The sequence below is a fragment of the Pteropus medius genome, unplaced genomic scaffold (assembly GCF_902729225.1).
Source record: "Pteropus medius unplaced genomic scaffold, Ma_sr-lr_union100, whole genome shotgun sequence".
NCBI classification, from domain to species: Eukaryota; Metazoa; Chordata; class Mammalia; order Chiroptera; family Pteropodidae; genus Pteropus; species Pteropus medius.
The window spans coordinates 9,998,121-10,024,656 of record NW_024349225.1 but is presented as its reverse complement, the minus strand read 5'-3'; the positions used below and the strand labels follow the sequence as shown (position 1 = coordinate 10,024,656).

Here is a 26,536-nt window from a genome sequence, read left to right as displayed (position 1 = left end):
GGGAACTCATGACTTGGGAGCAATGTGACTCTACTTTGGGAGAGGATTTCTCAGTGATATCTCTCCACACCAGGCTATACCAGTCTTTTAGCAACCAAGGTCTTCTAGCCGGCAACTTTAGCTGCGTTAAAAATAACGTTTCGTTCAGAAATGCATTTAAATTTGCAGGATTTTAAAATCCTCAGGTGGTTAAAATAGAATCAAGAGATTAACAAGGAAAGTGATTTAGAAAATTAAGACCTATGGTATCCTCAGTTATTTAATAAAGGCCTATTGATTGCCAAGAGCTTTACGTATGTGAATTTCAACCGTCACGCCACCACTGCAAAATGGATATGACTCTCCCTGGTCTACAAATAAGGACAATCGAAGAAAGGCAAAGTTACCCGCCCCGGGTCACAGAGCCAAGATTCAACACTGTGTCTGTCTTCCTGTGCCCTCGTGTACTGATGCTCAGGGCATGGCGGTGTTTAACCAACTTAAGATACAGGAGGCAGTCTTGGGGGATGCGCTTATGGGGCGACTGCTTCTAGTAGAGGACCATGCCCTGGTTGGCCCATAGATGCCAAGTAAGAGGAAGTCCTAGTCGGCGTCCATCGCTTCTGGAGTTGAGGCAGAAAGAAGCAGGGGGACTGTTCCCAGAGTCGCGATGTGTTCTGTGGGAGGCAGGGCGTGGGTGACAGGGGAGGGAAAGTGTGGGTGATCAGGCCAGAGCCCAGGTGGGGAGGTTTGGGGTTCCTCTCCCACCCTTTTACTGATACGAATCTGTCCTGAATTCTGGGGACGGGCAGTAGTGGTCCAGGCCCTGAGCCCTGGTTGTGGGGGTCTCCGCTGAGAAGGAGTTTCCTGGCACACCGACTATTCTCACATCACGACAGTGGCGTCCGGCTGGAGGAGGCTGGTGCTTCCCATCAGCAGCGGCCTGTGCCCCTGAGACCAGGTGGGACGGGCCCTGGTTCCTCCACGAATCTCCCGAAACCAAGAGAAGCGAACTCCAGGGTGTGCTTAAAAGCCTAAGTCAATAAACAGGATGCTGTATTCAGAACGATCTATACGCTGGTCTCCTAGAGCTCGAGTGTTTCTGGCTCCTTCTCTCTCCATTGACAGAATTTAGAGATATTACTTCATTAACTTTCAAAGCGTCTCAAGAATTCAGTAACTCTAAGAATAGAGAAGAATACAAGGCATTTTTCTTTTCAGTTAACCCTTAGCCCGGCTTTCAGCTTCACAGAGGACCTGAGTTACCCAGACCCGTATCCGTCTTCCCTTCCTTCAACGTGCGTGACGTCCGAGGACAGTTAAAATGCAGGTGGAGACAAGGCAGGGACCCTGTACACACAGCCACAGCACAAGAACGGAAACCGAGTCATTAGAAGGGAGCCGAGATCTCTCAGGCGGCAGAATAAATGAACAGGGCTGGGACTGAAGCCTTTGGACCAGGGAGGACGGTTAGGAACAGGCTCTACGGCATCAAACGGAGCTGGGTTCCACTATATTAGCTGTGTGGCCTTGGACACGTTACTGAACCTCTCTGGGCCTTAATTTCCTTGTCTGTTCAATGATAGTCAATAATATATACATTTCAAGATTATCGTGAGATTAAAGGTGACATTAAATGTGAAGCCTTTCTTTGGCTCAGTGTTCGGACACAGGGAGCATCCATCCATTCATTCATTCAATACCGCGTTTCCCGAGCGCTCACCGTGTGCTTTCCATTTTTCTAGGTACATCAGTGAGAAACCGACAAAAATCCTCACCTCTACGGCCCTCACAGTCTAGGGGTAGGAGACATTGAGTTAAGCGATACACATAATAAATAAGCAGAACGTAATGTCTTAGAGAATGGAAAGAATAAAAGGCGGGGAGGAAGGTGGGGCATTGTGATTTTAAAGAGGGTGTCACGTTAGGTCTCACGGAAAAGCTGACATTCCAGCCCCGAGTGGAGTCGGAGGAAGGGAGCGAATGAGCTGCAGGGCCGTCCGGGGGGCGGGCAGGGGGGAGCGTGCCAGGGAGATGAGCCGCCAGCACAGAGGCTCCCGGGCTGTGCTGGGCAGCGTATCCAAAAACGGCAAATAAACCATAGTGTCTGGAATAAGGTGAGGGGCTGAGCCGGACGATAGCAGACGTTATTTTGGGATTATTATCACCAGGTGTCTACTAGATCACGCTTTCCCCAAGAGACCGGGGGGAAGGTAGCCTCCTATAAATGAGGGGAGCGACTCCAGGAGAAGAGAGAGAGCTTTCTTATTCTCCCAGTGCCGCTGTTCTTTTTACAATGAAACGAGAATCCTGGGCAGCATCTACGCCTCTGCTCACGGCTCCCTTGCTGCTATGACAAAGGTCCCCTGAACAGAGGTCCTAGGTCATCACTGTCATTATTCCTGGAGAGCTACCTGAGACCTCGGTCTGGCCCACACTGAAGTAACTGACTGTAGAATTCCACATGGAAACGATGAATCCCAGATGGCCTTATGTTTTTGTCGTTCTGAGCACTGTCCAAATTGCAAGCTGCCCCCCCCTCAAGTCTGTCTGTCCTCCCCCTGCCCATGGCGTTCCCTGTGCTGCCCTGTGTCCCTGCACACTAGCGATTCTCTATTGAGAATCGAGCTTGATTCTCAGCCTGGAAGGCTTGTGGACACATAGGTCGTGGGGTTCTGATTTAGCGGGTCTCATGTGGAACCAGAGTTGGCATTTCTAACAAGTCCCAAGATGATGCCGACGCTGCTGGCCTGGATGGCACTTTGAGAGCCGCTGCTCTATCTATGCTAATTCATCCTCTCGAAACTATTTCCTCTGGGACCTCATGAAGAAGAACACCCCGGAAGGCCACGCCCCAGCCTAGAGCCTGGCTGATCTTGTTACTGAAGCTAGCTTGTTCCCACTGGGGGCAGGGGAGTTCCGGTAACACATTGGGAGAAACTTACACGGTGGCGTTAGTGTCATGACGTGGTAAAAATCTTCACAGGAAGTAACCGGTTTAGGAAGAGTGTTCACTCAGCAATCGAGTGTGGCTTCCTGCTGGCTAACCAGGAGCTGCAGCCCTGTTCTAGGTCACTTGAAAGGTAATTCCCATCTGTGACTAGGTGTAAGCTCACACCCGAGTGAGCTGTATTTATGATCACCATCTGGCTTAGAAGGAGGCCAAGCATTCCTTTTTTTTTTTTTTTTTTTGGTAGAACTGCTAGAACTGTATTAATTTGTGAGGCCACTCTTAATTAGTCTGACTCATTAATCTCGACATTTGCCCTGGAAGGACTGACCTGGGAATGTCAGCTCATTCTCTAAGCATGAAATGGCCTCTCGTGCTCCCAGCTGGGACCTCAGAAGCGACTCCTCATCAGGGAGCACAAGCCATCAGAGGCCCCTCTCGATACCCGGAGGGAGCTGGACTTAACCCAAAGGCGCCCCCGAGAGAAACAGCTCGGTGGCCTCCCCTAGGCAGACCAGTCTATGTCAGCCACTACGTCAGAGCTGCTTTCCACCCATCTATTCCCGCAGGTAGCATTACGCTGCCCCCTCCTACCTGCTAATCACCTCCCTGATGTCCCACCAGCCTGCCGCCTATTCAGCAAGCAAGTCCAAGGTGCCCACGGCTGCCGGAAGGGCATCAGCACATTCTCCAAGACAGAAATAGCTGGGGCACCTCCTCACCTGCTCCGGCATGGAGTGAGAAACCAATAGGTTGTGACATAAGGGGGCCACGGGTCCTCCCCGTGTCCCACTGGGGGGTTTTCAACCCCAGGCTCTGCTTTTATCAGCGGGGGGCTGCAGAGACCTTCGCAACTCATTCAGCCCACACCCCACAAGCCAGGCAGAACCCGCTGCAGAGAGAAGCACGTCTGTCTCACACGTAAAGGTCTCTGTCCTGCTGTCACATCCTGGTGGACACTGATCGTCCTGAAAGGAAGAGTGTTTTGGTATCTAAATTGAATATTCCTTTTTTTTTTTAACGTAGGTCTTTTCTTCACCAGTATTCAGAGGCAAAGAAAGGTTTTCAGTCTTTTATATAACAACCCTCTCAATATCTAATTTAACGCTGTAGGCCAAATGGGAATCGATGTCAGATCATGAATGTGAGTGCTGGACGCTGACGGCGTGACCCTGGCCAGCTTATCTGCTCTGCTCTGGCCTCAGTTTCTGCATCTACAAAATGGAGCCAATATTCTATTCCTTCAGCAAATACTTACTGCGCTCCTATTGGAAAAGCAGACATGGTCAACGACAGCATTTGCATAAGAACATTTGCATGTTATTAGAGACGTTGCCTGATGCCAGAAGTTTCCATTGTGCAAGTTTCCAGAAGAGAACTATCGTGGCCAGGTGGATTTGCTGGTGCCCCGCCAGGTGCCTTATTCATGGCCCCTGACCCCAGGTGTATCAGGATGATCACGAGGGACACTGCCCCGGAATGTGTACTCCCTAACAGTCCCTGAACACTTACTACGAGATGGGCACTTAAAAAAGACTTCGCCTAACCTCACTCATTTAATCCTGACTAGAGACTTATTATCTAGGGTAACATTACCCCTCACCCCACTTTACAGATTAGTAAACTGAGATATGAGATGAAATAACTTGCTCAAGGCCACAGAGTTAGATGGTGGAGCAGGAATTTGAACCTGGGACTTCTGACTCCAGAATCTATGTTTTCTATCAACCATTTGGTCATCATTCTGCCTTCTAAGTGCTGGGGACACAGCGGTGGTCAAAAAGAGATGGGGACTTCGCTCTCACGGAACTCTCTGTCCAGTGACGTAGACAGACATCGAACATGTGATGATAGTAATAAACGCAGATCAATGTTCCAAAGGAAAGAAACATGGTACCTGAGGACATCTCGCGATGTCCTTTGACCTCTTCTGTACTGAGGAAGGGATACTTTGAGATCTGCGGGCTGAGGGGAGTTAATCAGTGGACAGGGGTGGGGGTGGAGAGCATTCAAGGTAAGGACATGGACACATGCAAAGGCTGCATGGCAGGCATCGGTGAGACGAATGGGCAAGAAGAGGCTGGAGGAGTGGGCAAGGGCCACCCCGCTTAGGTCCCAACATGCTTGTGAAATATTTTCATTTTTGTCAAAAGAAGAATGGCAATCCAGTAAAGAGTTTTAAGGAGCCTTACGATGATTAGATAAACAGTGCCCTTAACGCACCGTGCGTGCTAACGGAGGCGATAAATGCGAAAGTCATTTCAGAAGTTGTAAAGTGCTACAGGATCAGGGACCTTAATTAAAGCAGGTTCGGGCCACTCTTTCCCCCTGTGAGTTTGCACCATCATGCTGTCACCCCTTGCATGTTGTGGGATGGTGCCCCTCGTGGTCAGCCTGACACAGCTGGAGTCAGGAACCCTATGTAAGATGATTTGAGGGCCACGAGGAGACCAGTTTGGCCATGATATTTCCCTTGCTGAAACTTGCATGACCTAAACTTCCAGCTTCAGTCAATGTCTCTGTGAGTGTGCAAATAGCTCAGTTCTGCTGAATAGGTATTAGTGCTTGATGAGATCATCTTAATTACAGCCCTGGAGAAGTGGTGTCCTGGAGAGCTGAATTCTGGTCGTGGAGGGGATGTGATAAGCCTCAGAACTGGGGACAGTGTCAAGACCAGACGGGGAGCATCATGGGGAAAGGGAGCCCCAAGAGGTGCTGTTTTGTGCACTGGATGGAGACTAATGACAAACTCTTCCTCACTGATAAGGGCCGATCCTGGGGCACTGCAGAGGGACAATTCTTTACCAAAGAACTGGTCTGTGAATACAGAAAAAGGATTCGGAGAGATCTTCATTAAGGGATGGAGTGGTATAGCAATGAATTCCAAATCTGCGGCCTTTCTGTGTTTTAAGTCAAAATAACTTTTCAGATGTACAAAAAAGTATGAAAAGAGTAAGTGACTTGATCAGCCTCCTGAGGGCAGAGGTCACGAGGATTTCAGCCACACCAAGCACCTGGCGCATCACCCTGTGTGCCTGGGGCCTTCAGCCGCATCTCCTATTGGCTCCTTGACTTATGGACAAGAAGGAGGGCGGGATGCGCGGAGCCTTCCGCCAGGGGCTGAGGCTGAGCAGCGCCCCTGGAAAGGTGACACTCCCGCGCTGGACCCTGAATTCTCCTCCTCCCCCATTGGACTCCAGGTTGTTCCTCCCAACTCACTTGCTGCCACTTTCCTCACAGCGAGGGGAGGTCCCCAGGGCACCCTCTGCAGACCTGCTGGCCTCAGTGTCTCTTACCTTGGGCTTTGACGTCATCCACCACAGGGCAAGGGGTCTTCACGATCACGTCGCTCGGCCTGGAGCGCCGTCCTGTGTTGTCCACTCCCCACAGGGTGAACCTGGCAGGGAGGAGAGGCTGTGGTCATCAGAGAGAACCAGAGTCCTGTGGCGGCCGGGCTTTGCCTGGATGGGGCGTTTGCCCCGGCGGCTCTCATGACCCTGCGGCGTGAGGGTCCAGACGGCGTGCAGTCTGGAGCCTCACACTGCCTCCAGGCGTCCTGAGTTGTAATCGGCTGTCTTGGGCATAGTGTCTGATGGAAAGCTTCATGGCGTAGAGCACTGGTTCGCAAAGTGGCGTCCCCAGACCAGCAGCATCAGCACCATCCGGGAACTTGACAGCAATGAAAATTCTCATGCCCCGCCCAGACCTACTGAACCAGAGACTCTAGAGATGGGGGATCAGAAATCTGTGCTGTAACAAGCCGTCCAGGTGACTGTGACGCCAGTTAGACTCTAACAACCACTGAGCTGAGGAAAGGGATGTGTATCTTTGGAAACGAGTTAGCTCCTCTGAGCTTTGTTTCCCGCAGCTGTGAAATGGGGATGATAACGAAACTGCCTGGAGGTCATCGTGGAGACGAAATGAGATAAAGCAGCGAAAGGCCTCATGCAATACCTGGAGCCCAGTGACCTTGCAGAAATCGTATTAATTTCTGTCTTCCGTCCTGTGTCGTGGTCAGCTGACACTTTTGCACAAAGGACTGAGGACAGGTTTTCTCTTTAAAGTCCATGAAACAGCCGGAGTTGAGGAGTCCTAGGTGCCTGGGGCCGGGGCTCTGTTTCCTACGTGCAGCCCTTTCTGACCCACCGAGATGCCACCCACCGTGACCCAGGAGTGCAGAGCAGAAATGTGCCTCTGAGAGGTGACAATGAGAGTGGGTCTAAGACCCCCACTCCCACCCCCAGGAGGAAGCTGAAGACGGGCCGTCGAAGGCTTCATGTATAGTTTACCCCTTGGGTGATGGAGCTGGATGGAGGGTCAAGGGGGCAACTCCAGGTGCTGCAGCTCGGAGTTTCCAATACGACCATGACAGTGACCTCTGGTGCTGGTGCCCAGGGCCTGTAACGCTAACCCGGTGAGTGTAAAGCGAATCTTTAACGCCGCCTTTCTCATCTGCTGTGTCGTTATGGGAGGCTGCAGTTTGGGGCAATTTTCTCAACTTTCTTTCCTCTTGGCAGAGCTGTAGGAGGAGGAGAGATGGCTGGGACACAGTGGCCCAGGTAGATGTCGCAGGGCCTGTGGCAGCTGAGTCGGTGAGGTAGAGAGTGGTGGAAATCGCCTGATTTTGTCAGCAGAGAAAGATAGCCTTGCGTCCACCGCACCCTCCCTGCGAAGAAGTGCAGAGAACGGCCGGTGTGCGAGCATGTGCCGTCTTCCTCCCTCTGCCCGCCTCAAGTCCTCATGCTGGGACCCCGGACACCTCCCGCAGGCAGGGTCCATCCCACTGGCCCGGTGGGACTTCGAACGTGCTGACCAGCCTGGGGACGGGGCGCGCTGGGTCGGACCACGCCTGTGGCCTCTGGCAGGGCTGCTGGCTCCCTTGCTGTCAGTCAGACGGGGGCAGGTAGGCGCTCTGATTTTCCTGTCTCATCGCACAGGTGGCTGTTCCGCCGGCCTCGGCCTCGGCCTCGGGCTCTGCTCCGTAGTTTAGATCTACAGCTTTGCCTCGTTCTAAGCCCCACCGTGACCCTGATCCAAAACCCAGGGACTGCCCCCTTCTCTCCCACCGTCCCTCTCTGCCTGAGTCTGAGTGGACTCTCTGCATCCAGCCTTATAAACTGGGCTGCCCGGGCCCCTAGCAGTGGCGGCCACTGGAGTTATCCATCACTTGGTCCCAGATACACCGGCTTGGCCTCTTGGTGCTGTTTCTTGAATTGTGACTGAGGCCATCGAGCCTGAAGCTGGTTCATCCAGTCAGCCTCGTCTGACACCTGCTCTGTTCCGGAGTCCAACCCTGCCTGGTCCCCTCCCCAGAGCGGGAGTGCTGGCAGAGGGGAAGGCGGGTCCCAGGATTGACACCACCCCACAGGGCCACTGGGACTGCCTCAGGGGTCCCAGCGAGGCCCCTTCTCTCTGCCGATCCTGACTCTAGGGCCCCCGGTGTGTACGAGTCCATCTCCCTGCCCGGAACTGGGCCACTTCGTTACAGACTCTGCCCTGGCCCCACTTCGGCGCTCAGCTCTCATCGGTCAGGAGTTAGGAAACCCTGTTCTCTCCCAGGCTGAAGTGCCAGTGCCAGCCAGGCGACGGGCTGCTAGCAAAGCCTGGCTCTGGGCGCCGGTTCTCAGCGTTGGGCTCTTCCTTCACCGCCCCTCCCCCTGCCGTGACCGAGCCCCAGCCCTGAGCCCCAGCCCTAGTTCCGTGGCTGAGATCCAGCCCGTGTGGTGCCCCGTCCTCTGTTGGATGGCCCGGCTTCATCTTTTCCTACCCGCCTTCCAGGGTCCTGAGCCTGGCCCTGGAACTCCAGGTCAGGGCTGGAGTCCAGCCAGCCACCTGCTGACGGGCTGAAGTCGCCCGCCCTGGACCGTCTGTGGCTGGACTCCAGCTGCCTTCTGCAGCCCACCGTTATTTAGCCCGGGGCCCTTCATTTCCAAGTTTCCCTGGGCTGTGATGGAAGAGGTCTCGAGCCTCAGGGACCAAGGTGGCTGTCATGTGGGCCCTCCCTCTCGGTGCCTGGAACAGCGTTACCTCTCACCCCACCCTTGCTTTGTGTCCCATCCCGCAGTAAGTCCCAGCTAACCTCTATCCTGGGCCGGATCAAAATGCCTATGCTTAAAAGTAATTCTCACGTTACTCTGGGGGGGTAATGAGTGTAAAATTTAGGGTCCTAGGCCCTTACTATATTTAATAAGTATTAGGAAAAGAAATCCTTCCCACAGCCTATCTTTTAAAAAACTTTATTGAGGACTTATTGACAAATATAAGTGTCCTACAACCTTCTAAGTTGAGGAAACGCTTGACCAAGAGCCATCCGTCGGCGTCCCAGAGCCCGGGGCCCTTGAATGACACTGCAGGAGCCGCCGGCTCACTGTCATTGTGAAAGCCCAGAGAGCACTTGGTGCATTTTCATGGAGAAACGCCACGTGGTCATTCGGGAAGGCCTCCTCCGTCTGCCTCATCTGCCTTCGGCGTTAGCATGCCCACTTGTAGGACAGTAAGAGGTGAGCTGGAACCGCCTGCTGCACAGGGCAGATGAGCCCTGGTCCCGGACTGGAGGACATTAACGGCCTCTTCCAAAGCTCCTGGGTCCTGTCCACCACTGCTTGGCCCAGACTGTTCTGCCCGTTGTTAGGGAACCGGGGAAGACACTTCCATCGTGTGCACACACGCATGCGTGTGTGCGAATCAGCACGGCCTGGCTTTGGCTAGCTGCGGGGCTGGGGGCTTAAAGGCCTGACACTGGGTGTGCCCGATGCTCGTCCTCCATGTGTGACCACTCTGAATCCAGTCTCTCCTGAGTTTCCTGTCCACTGTCATGTGCCCAGTAAGGCAGTGGCTCCGCTGTCAGTCCGTGTGGTGACGGAGGGCCGTGGGTAGAAGGCCAGAGAGTCATCTGTCCATTCTGGCCCCAATTTCTCTGTCTCTAAAACAAGGATGCTCGACCAGACACACTTCTGGGTCCCTTTCAACCAGGGGTTCTTAGCCATCTTTGCACTGTGGACCCTTCTCAGAATAAGCTTTGGATGCATTAATAAAACGCACAGGATGACAAAGTCAGCTCCCCGTCTGTGGCCCCCAGGGGACGAGACGGCTCTGTGCTTTAACGTGAAGTGCTAAGGTCACGCAACTAGGTCCCTCCAGGACGCAGGAGTGGCTGGGCGCGAGCTGCAGCGTGAAGGAAACGCACACCCTGATTCAATCCTTCGCCACCCTCCCCGCCCCAGATGCCAGCCGTGTGCTTCTGGGGACGTCGCTCGGCGTTGCTGAACCTCAGTTTCCTCAACCATGAGGTGGGAACATAACTTTAACCTCGCAGGGTCAGGGAGGGTTCCCAGAGGCACCCCGTAAAGGAAGGCTGCTTTCCTCTGTTTCATAGAGAAGAAAGCTTAGCCGCAGAGACTCGGAGCACCTCGCTGACAATCACTTAGTGTTTAGAAACAGACCGGGCTTGGGCTGCATGTGTTCTCAAGGGTTCACCCAGGGCCCCTCTGGAAGGCACATGTCGGGGGGCCCCACCCAGGCCGCCCATCCTGGCCGTCCTCCTGCCATCTGCAGCGCCACCTAGTGGAGGCCGGCTGTTTTCCCTCCAGCTCCCCCGTGACATGCGTGGTCTCAAACTTCTTCAACAATCAAAGTCGACAGAACATTCTACAAGACCCAGGAGGGCAATCCTGGGCTTACTAGGAGGGGCCCGGAACGGGCAAGGGCTGGTGCTCTTGACAGACACCTCTGCCAGCCTCGTGCTCATGGGTACTCTGAAATTCCTAAATAACAGTTGTGACAGCGACAGGAAGTCTGGAGCCCTTATTATAAATGGCAATTCCAGTTGCACTGAGTTTGGGGCATTTTACAGCAGGGGAAGAGGCCCATACTCCGACACCTGTGTTCCTTTTGCCTGCCCCTCCTCCCAAAGGGCCACATCGCCCAATAGCGGTCCTTGTCCCTGAGTTATCCTTCCTGCCTCTCTCGATTTTCTGCCTCCCCGAGCACGTCACTTGTCTCCATGGGTTTTACTTTCATCAGCATGGCCCCCTAGTTACATTTCTTTTTCCTATATTAGAGATATTCAGCCTGAGTGTCAAAGTTCATCTTGCAATCAACGCCACTCACATTTCTAGTGCTTTTCATCTGTGAACTCTCTAACTGTGGAAATAGGAATGATTTATTCTGGCAACGTTGACTCTGTTCTTGTGACCTCATCTGTAAACCGTTACATGTTTTTCATATGATGGGGTCACAAGGTCCCGAAACTACATCACTGTGAATTCTGCCTTGGCCCTCGAGACGCTCCTCTCGTAACTTAGATGCCATTGCGATCGCTCCTATTTCGGTGCCTTTAATGTCTCTGCTTCACAAATATATCACGTTTACTCCCGGGGTGCAGGGAGGGGTGCGGAAGCGCTCCAGAGAGCGCAGGGCTGCTCCAAGGGCCGCTCACTGCATTTTCTTTGAAGAAAGATGCCGACTATCTCTCACCTCTGTAAACTACTTCAGTGCCGCTGGAGCTAGCTCTCTAAGGCAGGGTCCTTGGTGTTTTTCCTCCAAAAAAGAAAACAATCGTCGTCTCCTCTGATTAACAGCATTCCCACTACTTTCCCAGTTTCATTGTCTTCCGTTCCCTCTACTCGTCGTCTGCTTCCGCGCCGTGGACGACGCTGCTGCTTGCCTTCGTGCGTCTCCACGTGTCCCTTGCTGCGTCCTCGGCCTGGCGGGCCTTCTCCGACATGACTCCGCCTCCTGACGCTCCGCACAGCCCTGCTCAGATGATGCCCCCTCGGGTCAGAATTAATCGCTTCTCCCTCTTCTCTCCTACGACGTGTCCTTTGCTCTTCTATCTAGCGCTTATTTAATTCTGCCTCATGTTCCCTCTTCGTTGCAAACTCTTTGAAGGATGGGACTATATTATCTCTCTCGATCCTCCCTCTCCAAGCGCCTAGAAGTTTCCGTGTAGTGCCGATCAGGACCAGACCTGAGAGACTCTACATATTTCCCCAGGCCTCTAAAGGAACTCAACTAGCCAAAAAGAACCAGCCAAAAAAACCCAGGGATGTTCGGGGTAAGGAATAACCAGGCCGTGCGTGTCACTCACATGTAGATGGTGTCGGCTTCCAGGCATCGTACGATTAGAGAGATGGCGGTGAGCTGCTTGCCTGGCACCTGAGAGGGCATGGCGCAAGGGGACTTCGCTCCGGAGATGATGTCATCCACAAAGCTCAGCACCGTTTCTGCCCAGAGAGGAAGGGACGGAAAAGGCATGAGACGCCGTGGCGGCCAAGCAGTGGGGGGGCGGGATCGAGTCAGCGAGAACGTAACGCTGAGGTCGCTGGGTCCCCAGTCTTCCTAAATCCCAAAGAGTAAAGAAAGGAGACCTAGAAGAAATGCTCTTTTTTGATGGTTTCATATTCGACTCATCAATTTAGAGCCATCTGTCCAGAGTTAGTTCAGAAACAACTAAGGGAAGAGAGAAACGCCACATCTGCCAGTCTTCATTCATGAAACGTCCTTGGCACCGGCAGAGAACAGCTCTTCTGGTCAGCGGTCACTGCCAGGTGCGCAGTGGCACCTATGCACTCGGGAACAGGGCCTCGGAAGAAGCCACGGATAGGTGCGCCATACCCGAAGGCCCTGCATGTGTCCCCAGACCTCAGCCACCGTTTCACCAGAAGATATTTACCCTGAACTGGCCTGCGGATGCCGCCATCCTGCTGGCCACCGCACTCACGTGTAAGTTTTAGGGACAATTTATGTTGACCTTTCCTAGGTGCAGACAGGGAAAGACTAACGCACAGAACATTTTAATGGAGTCTTTTCAGTTTCTTCTTCTAGCGGGACCTGGCGTAGCGGAGTTTGCTTTAGGACAAGGCATGGGGTAAGCGAATCTGTTTAGGCGGGTATTAGCCAAGAACGCTTTCTTCTGTAATCATGGTAGTGGTTAGCACAGAATTGTTTCCCAGTTGTGGGCTAGGACAACTAGTGTGTTATTTCTTTGTGAATATGCCTAGGGGCAATGAAATGGACACCTCTTCCATAAACAAAAAAGAAAACAAAAATGAAAACAAGACTGTCAGATGCTCGCCATGCGAAAACTCTTAAGCAGACAAGATGGCTGCTTCTGCTCCGTCCACGTTGCCCTGGAATGCTGGCCCCCCTGCAGCCGAGCCAGGAGGCGGACCCTGTTTCTTTTCTATTTGCCCCCCTGGGTCAAGCGAAGCCCAGGAAGTGGGAGGTGCTCACCTGTCTCCACTTTGGAGTGGTCCGTCCTGTCCGTGACCTTCTCTTGGCGGATGAGGTAGTCTACAATCTGCACCCCGATCGGAGGTTCCGAGTGTTCCCACTCCAGGACCACGAGGGTGCTGCTGGGCTCGTGCACCGTGGACAGTCTCAGCCTGAATGCAGACAGGAAGAAGCGTGAAATGGGGACGCAGCCGCGACCCACGGTGGTCTGCTGATACCGCTACGGGCCACCTTCTCAACCGTTACACCTCAAACCCTTCTCTCTAATCTTTTTCTTAAGCAGCTACCACAACGATCTCTTTGAGGGTGTCCCCTTCACTAGCGGGTAAAGGTTCTTGACGATCCTTAAACTCTTTATTCCTCTAAGTGCCTGTTACAGATTAAGAACTCAACACACGCTTGGACTTCAATCCGTAGGTGAGTCAAAGATGAACGCCCGCATTTCACGGGGTCAGTGGGTGCTGCTTTTGGGATAACCCTTTACAGGGCTTGAAAATATAATTTCTGGATTTGCTCTTGGAAAATAAGAGGATGGGGCTTATAAGGCCCGTACCCAGGCCCACGAGGGTGGTGTCCGCAGAGCTCGCATTAGCCAGGCCAGGGTCCGCTCGGTTTCCGCAGCGTTACCGAGATCTGCCCTGCCCATGGAACCCCGGCTTATGCATTTGCTGCGTGTGCTAATGTATCTCCTACCCCAAGCCTTCTGCTGGTTGGGCCTTAGAACAGGCTCAGTTTGAAGGTAATGCTCACAGGGGCCTTGGCTGTTCAAGAGAAAGCTGGCCACCTGTCAGGTTATCCGTAGGGTAGTGTCCTGTGTCTACAAACTCGGGTTCCGGCTTCCGTTTCTGCCTCTGCTCTTGGGTTTCTATGACTACCCCGATTTCCTGATTATCCCAGGCTTCCCTCGCTGTTCCCCACTCAGTTTCCTCATTCTGCGGGAACTGTCCGTCCTGACCCCTCCCGTGCCTTGCCATCTCAGACCTCTTCCTACGCTGCAGACACTCGGTAACTGTTACTGACATCCGCGGGTACGGCTCGCCTGATGGCACATGTGGTTTCAATTTGCTGCCTCGTTCTGACTTCATGTGTGAGTCTTGGGTTTCTCACTTACTTCCAATTCCCCGTTTCTTTCTAGACCACTGGCTTCTGGGGTTTTTCCCAGTTTCTGCTCACTCCAGCCTCCTTCCCTCACATGCACCCCTGCCGTTCACCCCCCTGCCTGGTCCCCATATCTCTTAACCACCCATAATCTTGGCTCTCTAGCCTCTACTCAGCTCACAGATGCCTGTCATCAGTGTCCAGGATCACTGGGCAAGGTACCGTGGATGTATCACACCAAAGCAATGTTCGATTTTGATTCCACAAATATTTATCAACCACCCATTACTTATAAGAATGTGCTCGGTGAGTGTGGAAGATTCAGCGGTGCACACGCCAGCTCCAGCCTCTTCTCTTATGGTGTGGCCAACAGGCACAAATACAATTATACGTGTGATTATAATAATACGTGATAAGGACTTGAACAAGAAATCATGGGAGGCTGTGGAAGCAACAGCGAGGAATTCAGCCAGTGGGAAAATAATGCAAAACACATGCTCTTTAGTGGCTCACTACGAAGAAGCGCATAGTTTGCATATGACATTAAAGGCGGAATAGACCCAGAACAGTGCGGCTATTGACAAACTCATTAATTAGAGTCATCTGCAGAGTGCGATTTTGAAGAAAAAGCATTAGGAAGCTGAAGCAAGTAACGCAGCCTTCCTGAGAACGCAGATTCTGTGGAGACGTGGACGAAGGCTGGCCTCTGCTGAGAAGCGGGTGTGTGTCATTTACATAGACGCGTGTGAAGCTAAGTGCATTTCTATCTCCAACAATCGATACGAATTCAAGAAATTAAGGGCTGCTATCGAAAGAAGTGACTAGAGTTAACAAGGAAAGCGATGTCCTGGATAGATGTTCCTGTTTATGACAATTTAGCCCAACTGGATCTGCAGACGAGAGACACTGGCTTGTAGTGACACCGTACTATCATGTTCTGTCGGTTCTCTTCCTGCTCAGGCCTGCCCCTTGCTGCCCGTCCCCACGTCCAAGTAACAGGCTGGAGTTTACAAGCGCAGCCTCGCCCGCTGCCTCTCCCGCTGCCTCTCCCGCCACCTTGCTTGGCTTGCTCACCCCTGCAGGTCCCGGGGGTCCAATCCTCACCTCGGCTTCCTTTGCCTTACCACCCCATGGACTCCGCTCCTCCAGCCGGCCCTACCGGCGCTCTTTATTAGACGGGATAATTCTGTGCTCCACCCCACGGCAAGTGCCACGCTAGAGGTGAAAAGCGCTTCCCGCCTTGGGCCCTGGCCCGTCAGGATTTATGGTCCAGCCAGCTCTGCTCAGCCTTCTCCCGAGGGCAGGGGACAGCAGACATGTTCATTCTCAGGCACCTTCGCAGCACTCTGTGCTCTGACCACCCCGCTAACGGTCACCCCCCACCCTCCGGAGCATCCTTTCTCAGAGCTGTGGTTCCATTTCTCATTTCTTCGGGTTTGATTTAAATCTTCTTACCTCCAGGGTTCACATTTTTGCAGCGCTCCAAACCACCTTCCCCCGTGCCTTGGCCGTAGGACTGCCCGGCACAACTCCAGGGCGGGTCCAAACGGAACCAGCCTCGGCCTCAAACTTGCTCGTTCTTCGATGCTGCTTCTCTTCATTGTGGCCTATTCATCTTCCCAGCCACCCAGGTCACAAGGCTTAAGTCCATTCTCAACTTCCGCTTCCCTCGCCTGCCCACAGCCGCACAGCCCCGCCGGTTCCATCCAAAGCCATCCCTCAGCCGTGTCCTCACCATACTTTCATGGCTAACATCGCGGCCTCCGAGCCATGGCTCTGCTTCCCGCTCTGTGACCTTGGAAAATGATTTGACCCATCTGAATCCATCTCTTTGTCTATGACAAGGGCAGGGATAACTACCTAACTGCCCCGCACAGCGCCCGACACCCGGAAGGCGGGCTGTTGGCCTCCTTAGGGTCTCGTGACAGATCCGACCTCCTCGTTCCAACAGCACTTTTACCCCTCATCGGCTACCCATGCTGTCCTACCTTCTCCACCTTCAAGGAGCAATTCAAGTGTCAGCTCTTTCACGATGCCTCGCCATTCCCCAAATTCAGACTCGGTCATTCCGTTCTCACATTTTCTTTAAATGTCTCATAGAACGCTTATCAAACTATTCCTCGTACCGCTACAATTTGTACACCTGCCTCCTCTAGAAGATTCTAGGCCCCTTGAAGGCAGGGACTACGCTGTGTTTTCCTTTCTGTTCCCCAGCACCCAGCCCAGAGCTCTGCAGATAGTAGACCCCGAATAACGCGTGTCTGCAGAATCGTGCTGAGGCGAGCGCGCGAGACAGGCAGAGGAGGGCACCGTACACAGGCTGTGGGAGCGGCGCACAGGTGGGGAGACCGTCGGCTCCGAACGCGGTGGAGTCGCAGCGACACCAGTCCTCGATGACGTCGCCAGTCCCCGAGCACCACAGGGAGCTCATGGTGGCCTCCTGCAGGAGCTACGAGAGGGGGCAGAGAAGAGAGTGAGTGTCAGGGAGCCAGGGCTGAAGCACCAGAATCAAGGGACAGAGCATCAAGGCTCTGCTTGGCCCTAAGTAACTTCCAGCCAGGAGGCTGAGCACCACCTCACCGTCTTGTGACCTACGATTCCCCAGGCGATTGTTTGGAGGGAGCCTAGACCTCCTAGGGCCTCGAGGGCTGTCTTGCATTAGCATAACAGTTCAGCCCTTAGAACGAGACCTGAAAAGTCAGTCCTACCCCACCGCCCACCTCTCTACTCCACGCCTAAGGCTCTAGCAAAAATGACCTCTTACCAGACAATTGCGGGACAGGCCTTGACACTCTGCCCTCTGCACAGAGGCACTCAGGCCTTTCGAATACCCCTCTGGGCTCCCATCCGCCCGCTTCACCCTGCCCCAGTCTTTCCTCTGCATTCCTTCAGCGTGCCTTCGACCTCACTGTTTACCCACGAGACTCTAGCTCTGCCAATCACTGCCATATGACCTTGAGTGAATTACCTAAACTCGGCTTCCTCATTGGTAAATGGGATGAAAATGGCACTTTCCTCACAGGGTTGTTGTGACGACTAAATCAAATAAGATATGGCAAAAGGCACAGCACAGTACCTATGCGGTGCACGCATCAGTCACGTGTAAATAGTGCAAATTAGTCCCCTGTAAATGCCAGCAATAATTATTATCTTTGAATGACAGGGTTAGGTGTTATATGGAAGCTTCTGAATACCACAGAGCCTAGGACAATTCTTTACATACAGCGGTTTCACAGCAGATATGTACTGCAAATAACAAGATAAAAGGACAAAATTAGACCGGTACAGGATGAACTTGTGATGGGGCAATTCCCTGGTGAGCAAGCAGATTCTGCAGGCGCTGACCCCTCAGCCATGGCCTGGGGTAAAGGAGAGGGTGAGCCGCGGGGCACATGGCTGGCCAGGCCGGCCAGGCCGGCCAGGCCGGCCAAGGTCAGAGCTTTCTACAGCCTCTGCTTTCCCTATGACTGACTCCCTTCTCTGTCCCACTGCCATGGGGCCAACGTGTAATTGGTAAATTAGAGAAATGAAACAGCTATCCTGGAAAATTTTAGACCAAAAAATTCAAGAAGAGGAGAGAGAGAGAGAGAAAGAGAGAGAGACTCCCCTATGAAAATCAAAATGTCCAAGTCCAAAGCCCGTATGCAATGTTTCATTCTTTCAGAAGTTAGCACAGGCCGTTTTAGATTACAGTAGTTGAAGTTAGTGCTCACACCTCCTCAGACTGGGGGCCTCTAGGGAGCGGGGACCAATTCATGATCATCACTATGATTTCTGTAGAGTTTTAGAATTTGCAAGGCCCTTTTAGGTGCTAACACTTTAGTTTGAGCTCCGTGATAAACGGCTGTGATTTATAGTGGAGGACATGTAGAGTCAAAGAGGTCAAGTGACTTGCTCGGGGTCCTAGGCAGATGAGGGCCCAAACCTGAGTCCAGGATGACTGACTGCACACCTCAGGGTCTCTCCATAAAGCTCTCTTAATTAGCGCTGTGTCCACCAGCTCTCAGCAGGAAGCCCAGGGCACTGGGGGTGCTCACTGTATGATCTGCCTGACTGCACGCAATTCAAATCAAAAGGTGCATTAAAAAAAAAATAACTAGGAAAAAAAGATAGATTCTAGATCTCTGTGGCCCTCGGCAATGGAACAGATGTCAGAGAATGACTCTTCCCCACCAAAAACATAAATAAATAAAAATAAAAAGGCTAAGATGCATCCCTGGTCTTCAGTTTGGACAGCCAGGTAGAAAATGCCACTCGCTGAGATGCAAGTACAACAGGTATGGTTGGGGTTGGAGGACGGTGAGTTCAGGCTCGTTGGGTTTGAGATACCTGGTTGGTGAGATCATTTGACCTACTCGTTTCTAGACTGTAATCACAGATTAGACTGACATGTGGCATCAGAGATCGTCTAGTGCAATAGAAGAACAACGAGGCTAAGAGAGGTTAGAAAACCCGCCCAGAGATACACCAGAGGGGTAGCCACGAGGACGCACGCCGAGTTCCGGATGTGGACGCAGCGGCCCTCCACTTCTCCTTTGCTTCTCCGCTCATCTCCACTCCTTGGGAGAAAGGGCAGAATCGGAGGGGAAGCAGAGGAGCGGAGGGAACAGTGAAGACGGACCATGTCCAAGGAAGGAGAGAGAAGAAACATGACGGCAACTGAACTCCAGCTCAGGCCGCCTCGAAAGTGCTCCAAAGACGGCAAAATGGACGAGATGTCCCAGTCCCTCTCTCAAGACCGGTGCGGGGAGACGGGGAAGGGCTGAGGTTGGCAGGTGGGGGATCCAGAAAGGGGGCTGCCAACGACAGGCTTCCTTCAGCTTCCTCGCTGTGCTCCCCGATGCCCCTGCAGGAAGCAGGGCCTCCACCCTCCTCTCCCACCAAGCTCTTCTCTGCTCTGCAGCTCTGCACGTCCCGTCCCGCACGGTGGCTCTGCGAGGGAGCCCCGATTCTGCTGGTCCCCGGCCAATGCACATGTGCTCTTGGTTGCCAGCTGCGGCGGTCTCGGGGGCTCACAGCAGACGCAGTGGGGCAGGTGAGGGCAGGCCCGGGCATTGGATTAAAGCCACTGCAGCTTTGGTCGCCATAGTGACCCAAGCCCCTCCTTCTCTCCATCCTTTCAAGCCCCGCCCCACAGCGATGCCTTGTCTCCCACTTTTCTCCCCACAGCCGCTTCTGTCAGATTGAGGAGGAATGTGCTGGCTAACGGAGCAATTTATCTTTCTGTTCCTGCGAAAAACCTTATTTTGAAACACACAATGAAATATCTGTGGCAAAGGGGGATAGGCGAGAGAAACACACACACGCACACACGCGCGCATGCACACACGCGCATACATGCACACACACCTGCGCACACACAGACACGCCACATCACCTGCCAGATACACACGCGACACGCACAAAAACACACGCCATTAATAGCACGCAGACATTAATACCTGCCAAGACACGCCATGACATGCATGCACAGCATTACGTTGACAAGCAGATGCGCACATACCAGCATGCTCGCCTGGGCAGACACGCAGACATACATTAACTCACACGCGACTATTACGTGCACACCAGCGCGTGCGCACACACACACTCTTGTTGGTTTAAGGTACCACCTAGGAAACTGTGACACACAGATTGTCAAAACCTTATAAAAGAGAAAGCAATTATCGCCCCACCTGGATGGGCACACCTCTCAGGCAGGTAAGCAGCTCCCTGCTGTGACTCTGCCATGTCTTGTCCCTAAGGGCACCTTTGCCTATAGTCTCAGATGCCCCACACCCTGAGCTTTCAAGGTTTTATTTTTGTCATTGTCGTTGGTGTTCTTTATGTCCTTGAGGAGATGGGAGAGAGGAAATGGGCTAAGTCACCGCCTGGGCCACATTTCTGCAGCTTACCCTTTGGGTCCCTTCGTGTTCTCCGAGCACCTCTGGAAGGGGAGCGGCGGAGGGAGAGAAGGGTGGTCGGAGACGTCGGGACCAGCAGCATGATATGAGGCAGAAAGGTCTGCATGGACGTGGTATTTGGTTCTTAGAGTCAGACGGGGAGGAGGGGTGGGGGGGCGGGGGGTGTGGGGAAGCGACCCCACCCCCTCAGGCTAAGGCGGGCAGATCCCTGGTTTGGGACCTGTGCCTGACAGGCTCCTTCTAGTCTAGCTGCAGCTGGTCCCAGGCTTGGGTTCAGTTAGGGCGGCTGGTCTACCTCCCATGCCAACAGAGGAGGCAGAGCTGAGCCTCCTCCCACGAAGGTCCCCCGAGGCTTTCTGAACAATGACTTTGGTGCCTGCAAATGCTATGCGTCCCTATCTACCTTCTTCCTCCAGCCCTTGTCGCCCAAAGACCTACACAAATGCTGAGCTGTGACTCCTGCGTCATTACCATGGGAGCTGTGGATGCAGTGATTTGATTTAATATGCAAACATGCAAATCTAAGCAAATTAGGTACCTGGATTAGCTAAACAAAAAGTCTCACCGCCCGCGGTCTAGCATGGAGTTCCACTGCACCCGGTCACCTCCCCGGGCCACCTGCGAGGCCCACCGTTGTCGTCGACAGGCCTCTTACCCTCTGGGTCTGGTTGTTGGTCACCAGTTCATAGATGGGGGCTGCTCGGGTCACCTCCAACAGGACCGGCTCGGCGGGGGTGTCAGGGCTGGATGTCACATGACACAAGGGGCAGGACGAGGGGCATCGTCCCTTGCTCTGGCACTCCATGCGGACTCCGGCTGCCATGCGCTTGGTGCCGGACTCGGACAGGCTGGCGATGTATTCTGGGAATGTCAGCACCTTGGGGTCTCTCTCCCGCTCCTCTGACTCGTCGGAAGGGGAGTTTCCTGCCAGACACAAACGGAAAGGAACAGTGAGGGGGCCAGAGACGAGGACCTGCATGGCCTCGTGGTCTGTGAGTGCCGGAGTCAAATCCTTGAGAGGTCAGAAGGTGTCACTGAGGGGGTAAGATGAGATTCTGTCAGCCCGTTCAATTTGGGGGACACTTGCTTCCCGTAAACCAGAGTTGGAAAAGGCCCTTCCAAACGTGAGAGCAGGAGGTGTCCTTGCTGAGAATCCTCGGATCCACTACCCCTCTCAGGACCCTTCTTCAGGATGTGTGCAGGTCTCTGACCGTCATCAATTATGAACAGCAGCAGCCAGTGTTCCCTGACTCAGTTCCCGCATCCACACGACAGTGGTGTTAGCAGTACCTGCCTCTAGCACTGTGTGAGGATTAAATGGCAAAATGATTTTAAAGCGCACAACGCACTGAACAGCATGAGTCGAGTCACCATCATAGTAGCTTTGATCATAACTACCGTAAGATGCATCAAGCCTGTAGGTACTGGGAGAGTGGTACCTGTTCAAGCCCTCCCTTAGCCCTCGCCCCAGCCCTCTGCATGAAGTTCCATCATTACGCCCATTTTATAGATAAGAAAAGTGAGGCCAAGAGCCTCAAGATGACACAGCTAGTGCATTGTGAGATCTGAGGTTTCAATCCGGTTTTGTCTGATTCCGAAGCACTCACGTCACAGGGGGAAGAACAGGATGTCTCTGCTTCATTATTAACCAACATATTGAAAACGAGGAAGAAATTCTTACTTTTTCAAAAAGATGTGTACTCCAAAGCCTGAGAGATGGGTCCATATCACCCTTGATTGATGAGTAAAAGGGAGTTGGGGGGGGTGGGGCTCTTAGTTTCTTTTTGGTGACAAACATTGGTGACGCCTACTAGAAAATAATGGTTTGTTCCCTATGGAAGGAATCACTGCCGGGTGTTTCTCTTCCAAGTCGTCATGACTTTGCTTTTAACTCACTCCTAAAGGGAGATGGAAGCAGAGTCTGCTGACTAAAGGCCCTGGCTGCCCCGCGAGCTCCCTGACCCTTTGTCGTCCCAGACATGAAGCCATTTCTGCGAGGCTGGTGGGCTTCTGGAAGTGATGGGCAGACACGGAACACCCATTCTGGTCTTGGATGCATCAAGAACGCGATGCTCGATGGGCTGGATCTTTGGGGAACTGGCCGGAAGGACTTGCAAAGTGGTTTCAGAAGGTGGTTGGGAGACCGACTCATTGGCTCCGTGGCAGAGGTCTCTCCTATGGAGTCCGGGGAGCGCTCTGTGGCTCTCCTCCCTGTCTGCGGTGTGATCCGAGGTGTTTCTGCCCTGCCGTTCCTCTGACGAGCATTGTCGTCATGCGGGGGAGGCATTTTCACCCCGCAGCCCCATGGACGCAGGACGCCTCCCGTGAGCCAGGGCGAAGAACGCACTCGGCGGCTATCGGTATGGGATAATTTAGTTCACATTTGCATTTTGTGCAATAATGGATCCGGAGCCAGGCTCGAGCCCTTTCGAGGTTATCAGAGAACTACGTACCTGAGCGTACCGAATCCGAGAACGATGTCACCGAACAGGGGACGCAGGAGCCCATGGACCAGCTGGCCCCAAAGTCACTCTGAGCTGCATGTAAATCCTGACTGACATTCAGGCTTATGCAGCTCACGGCTGGGAGTATTTGTAAAGTGGCCACGACCCGGCAGAACTCTGCTCACCCAGCCCCTGGCCAGGCCTCCAGTCTTCTTTGACAGGCTACATGGACTGGGCAGGGATAAGTGGGGGTGGGATGAGGTTTTTTGGATTCTTGATGTTATTTCTAGGAAAAAACAGGCCTTCATTCACTGGGACGGTAAATGACATTTAAAAAAAAATTTGGTAAAGATATAGTGTTTCTTTTCAAGATTAGAGTTTTAAAACTGTGCTTGCAGGCCTTAGCAGGGAGCTGGAGGCTCTCTTGGCTGGCCCTCATGCCCCTTACAATCAGATGCATTTCATTACCGACCCACAGCCATCGTCCCTGAGAAGGCAGTCAACGAAAAGGCTGGGAAAAGGGTTTCCACAAAACAACCACTAGATGGTGCTATCAAGCCTAAAATGACGTCTGCGAGAGAAAAATGGTGTGATAAATTCTGTGACCACTTCGGCGACACAGAAAATAAACTTCCGGAAAAGTAACGCATAGCTACTTTAAAAGGAAAACTGTGGTGGCACAATTTTTCTCAATCAATTAATAAAAAATTAATGAGTAAAAACAATTCCACAAAACTTACCGTACAGAGCAAAATACAAAGAGACACAAGATGATCATAAAGGGAAAATAAAACTCACAAGGGAAAATAAAAATCCTCAATATCCTTCATATAAAGTAAAATTTACTTCAAGGGGGAAATAATATGCCACCAAATCCCCCAAATCCCCAGAATCCCCCACACCGGCTACATACGCATCCATATACAGATACAAAACCCCTTCCCGGTCCCTGCTCAGGGTGTAGGGGTCTAACGGACAAACGAGGCCACTAGGGGGCACTGCGACCCCAAACACAGTCAGGAGCCGAGTGACAGCCTCCCGCCTTCCAGGGCTCCATCATTAAGGCTCACAATTGCTAAAAACATTGGAGGGGCTGCTCCCCTTGCGGCTGTCTTCTGGCTACCCCAATTAAAACCGAGATGTGGCAACTCCCCTCACCCCAATACCCTCCAGCCCCGCACAGGTGCAAGGTTAGGGCGAAGAGAGGCCGGGGAAGGATACAAAAGAAGATGGTGGGAGGCCACCAAATTCTTGTTTGACTTCAGAATCTTATTTGCCTTCTCCCGAACACGTTCCCGTCCAGATAAAACGGGCCCTGCTGAGACCAAGCCTAACCACTTCTCCCGTCCCCTTGTCACACAGGGCGGGGCTGTCGAGGGAGGGGCTGAATTTACTTAGAAGTAATGAGCAGGGGACTCCCAAAAGGCTCCTGCAAAAAAGAGAGGTGAGTGAGAGAGACATTTTTCAAGGAGGAAATGCATTTTCCTCGTGCAGTTAAAGAGACAATCGAGAAAAACTCCTTAAAAGGATGGAGTGAAAGCCCAGGTAAATCTCCCTTTGCCCGAAGAGACTGCCTATAACCACCGCGTCCATGGCGAGCGAAAGAGTAGTTCAAACCCTAAAAGCTTCAGGAGAGTCTGATCTCTGACACCTGCTTTCGGCTCTCCCTCAGAGGGGTCTGTGAGTGGATGGCGCTCCTGCCCTCTAAATCCTGGGTAGAAATGCTCTGATAACTTGAGACACTATATTGTCTCTTAATAAGATAAACATTCTGTTTCAACAAGTACGCGATCTCTGCACATAGGAAATAAGCTGCGATTAAGGTCTTAAAAATTGCAATCGACACAGGTGTCATCTGGTCAAGAAACCCTGCGTGGCCTCCTCTCACCTGTTTGCAGAATTCATCCCATCGCTCACCGGGGTGGTCGAGTCCAGCCATGACACTCGGCTTTCTTACAAGTCGAACAGCCAACCTGGAATGTAGTTAACAGCCCTAAAACTGCAAAGTGCTTTACAGATACATTTTGCTATAAATAAATGCCATTTGCTTGAGGCTAAATCTGTATCCTGCAGCACACGGTGGATGGATTTCCCCAACAGAAGATCACGGTATGAGAATATCGGCCTTCTCAATGCTCCAAGTCTCACTGTGGATGTGCCCGTGGCCTCAGGCAAGTACATATTGACCCACCTAGACTCAGGAGCAAACGAGGATGGTGAAAGCGACTGAGCCGTCCTCATGCAGGGCCTGCTGTGTTGGTGGGAGCTGACAGGTCGTGAAGGTGAATTCGTTGTTATGAAGTAAATTGGTCCGATTCCTGTAGGATTCTGGGACTGCTGTAAGAATCTCTCTCCTGAGTTGGTGCCCAAGGCAATGCGATGCTAATGACATCACAGCTCGAGCTACGGAGGTAGTTCATTAGGCAGCAAAGAAACCAAACGCAAGCTAATCAGATCCCAGCTTTTGGAGACCGCTTCGGAGCCACGGGAAAGAAAGCCTGACATGGGGCCAACGAGGCATGGCCATAGCACGCTGCACCCTGAAGTCTCCCAACACCCTGCTCTCCAGGTCCCACCTCAGTCTGCTCCTGTTCACACCAGGTCCTGGGTTATCTGAATTTGCATTTCCGTCCACGTACCCAGGCTCAGATCAGTCTCTCAGGGTGTTTAATCATGTCTTTGGACAGAGAGGTTCAGGTCACTCTGGATGGACTCCAACTGGACTCCTAGACCTATGTGTCAAGGACACGCGCTCTGAGCCTGAGCAGAATACGACATGATGGACTCATAACCAGAGCAGAGAGGATGGGGTGTCCGCTGGACACTCCTCCCTGCACCGCTGTGTGAGGTGACGAGTGTCTGGGGTCAGGGACTGTGCCTTCCTCGTCTGTGACACTCCTTGGCCTAGTTTAGGCATATGTGGCCATTTATCTATCTTTACCTATCCATCCATGTATGTATGTATGTGTGTGTGTATGTATACATGTATATGTCTATCCATCCATCCATCCGTCCATCCATATATGTATGATATATGTATGTATGTATGTATATCTATCTATCTACCTATCTCTATCTATCATCTATTATCCATCTACCTCTGGATATATTTTGGGGGGAGGGGAAAAGGGGGAAGTAAATATATTAAGTCATGACCACAGATTTAATAGAATTAGTGGGGTGGTTACATTGTAAGGTATAAAAATGTCAAATCACTATATTGTACACCTGAAACTAATATAACTATATAATATTGTATACGAACTATACTTAAATTTAATAAAAGCAGCTTTAAAATTTGGTAAAATTTAAATGCAAAAGCCTTGCTGTGCTTTCTCAGAAATTGACCTGCATGTCCAACAGGCACCTCAAGCCCAGCGGGCCCCTCACTGCACGCCGTGCCCTGCACCTGTCCCCCCCTCGCCGGCCTCAGCTCAGCACACGGCACTAGCTTCCTACTCAATCCAGCCCGGAATCCTGTCCCGCTGTCCTAGTCATCACCCGGTCCTCTTCCGTCTCTATTATTTCTCTCCCCACACCAGCCACCTCTCCGCTTGCCCGCTGATGACCCAGGGCAATGCAGTTGACAGGGAGAAGTCCGAGTCAGACCTCCGAGTTTGATTTCTGACCTTACCACTTAGTCACAAATTAAGGTGACTTTCTTAACCTTTCTGAGCTCAGCTCCCTCATTTATAAAATGCAGACACTAACTGAACTGGTTTAGTGAGGCCATGGTAAACATGCACCGGCATCACCCACGAAGAGAGTTTAACGGTGCCTGCGACACAGTGAGTTCTCTCTCAATTTAATTATTCTCACTACGCCTGCCTATCTACCTGCCCCGTCCACCAGCCAGACCATCAAATGCTGGGCTCCTTGAGGGATGAAATTTTATCTTGTTCTTCACTACAGTATCCCACAGTGCCAAA

The 26,536-nt window shown here is 52.4% G+C and overlaps 1 protein-coding gene across 1 annotated transcript in view; it reads right to left on the bottom strand.

Annotated features, from left to right (window-relative positions):
* ASTN1 (astrotactin 1) overlaps positions 1–26,536 on the bottom strand; it is a 180,462-nt gene that overhangs the window by 6,422 nt on the left and 147,504 nt on the right. The window contains exons 17-21 of the mRNA XM_039881411.1: positions 20,819–21,087; positions 16,576–16,709; positions 13,163–13,314; positions 12,018–12,153; positions 6,226–6,326 (exon numbers count right to left, since the gene is read on the bottom strand). Coding sequence (XP_039737345.1) covers positions 6,226–6,326; positions 12,018–12,153; positions 13,163–13,314; positions 16,576–16,709; positions 20,819–21,087 — 792 coding nt within the window. The remainder of the gene's footprint in view (positions 1–6,225; positions 6,327–12,017; positions 12,154–13,162; positions 13,315–16,575; positions 16,710–20,818; positions 21,088–26,536) is intronic.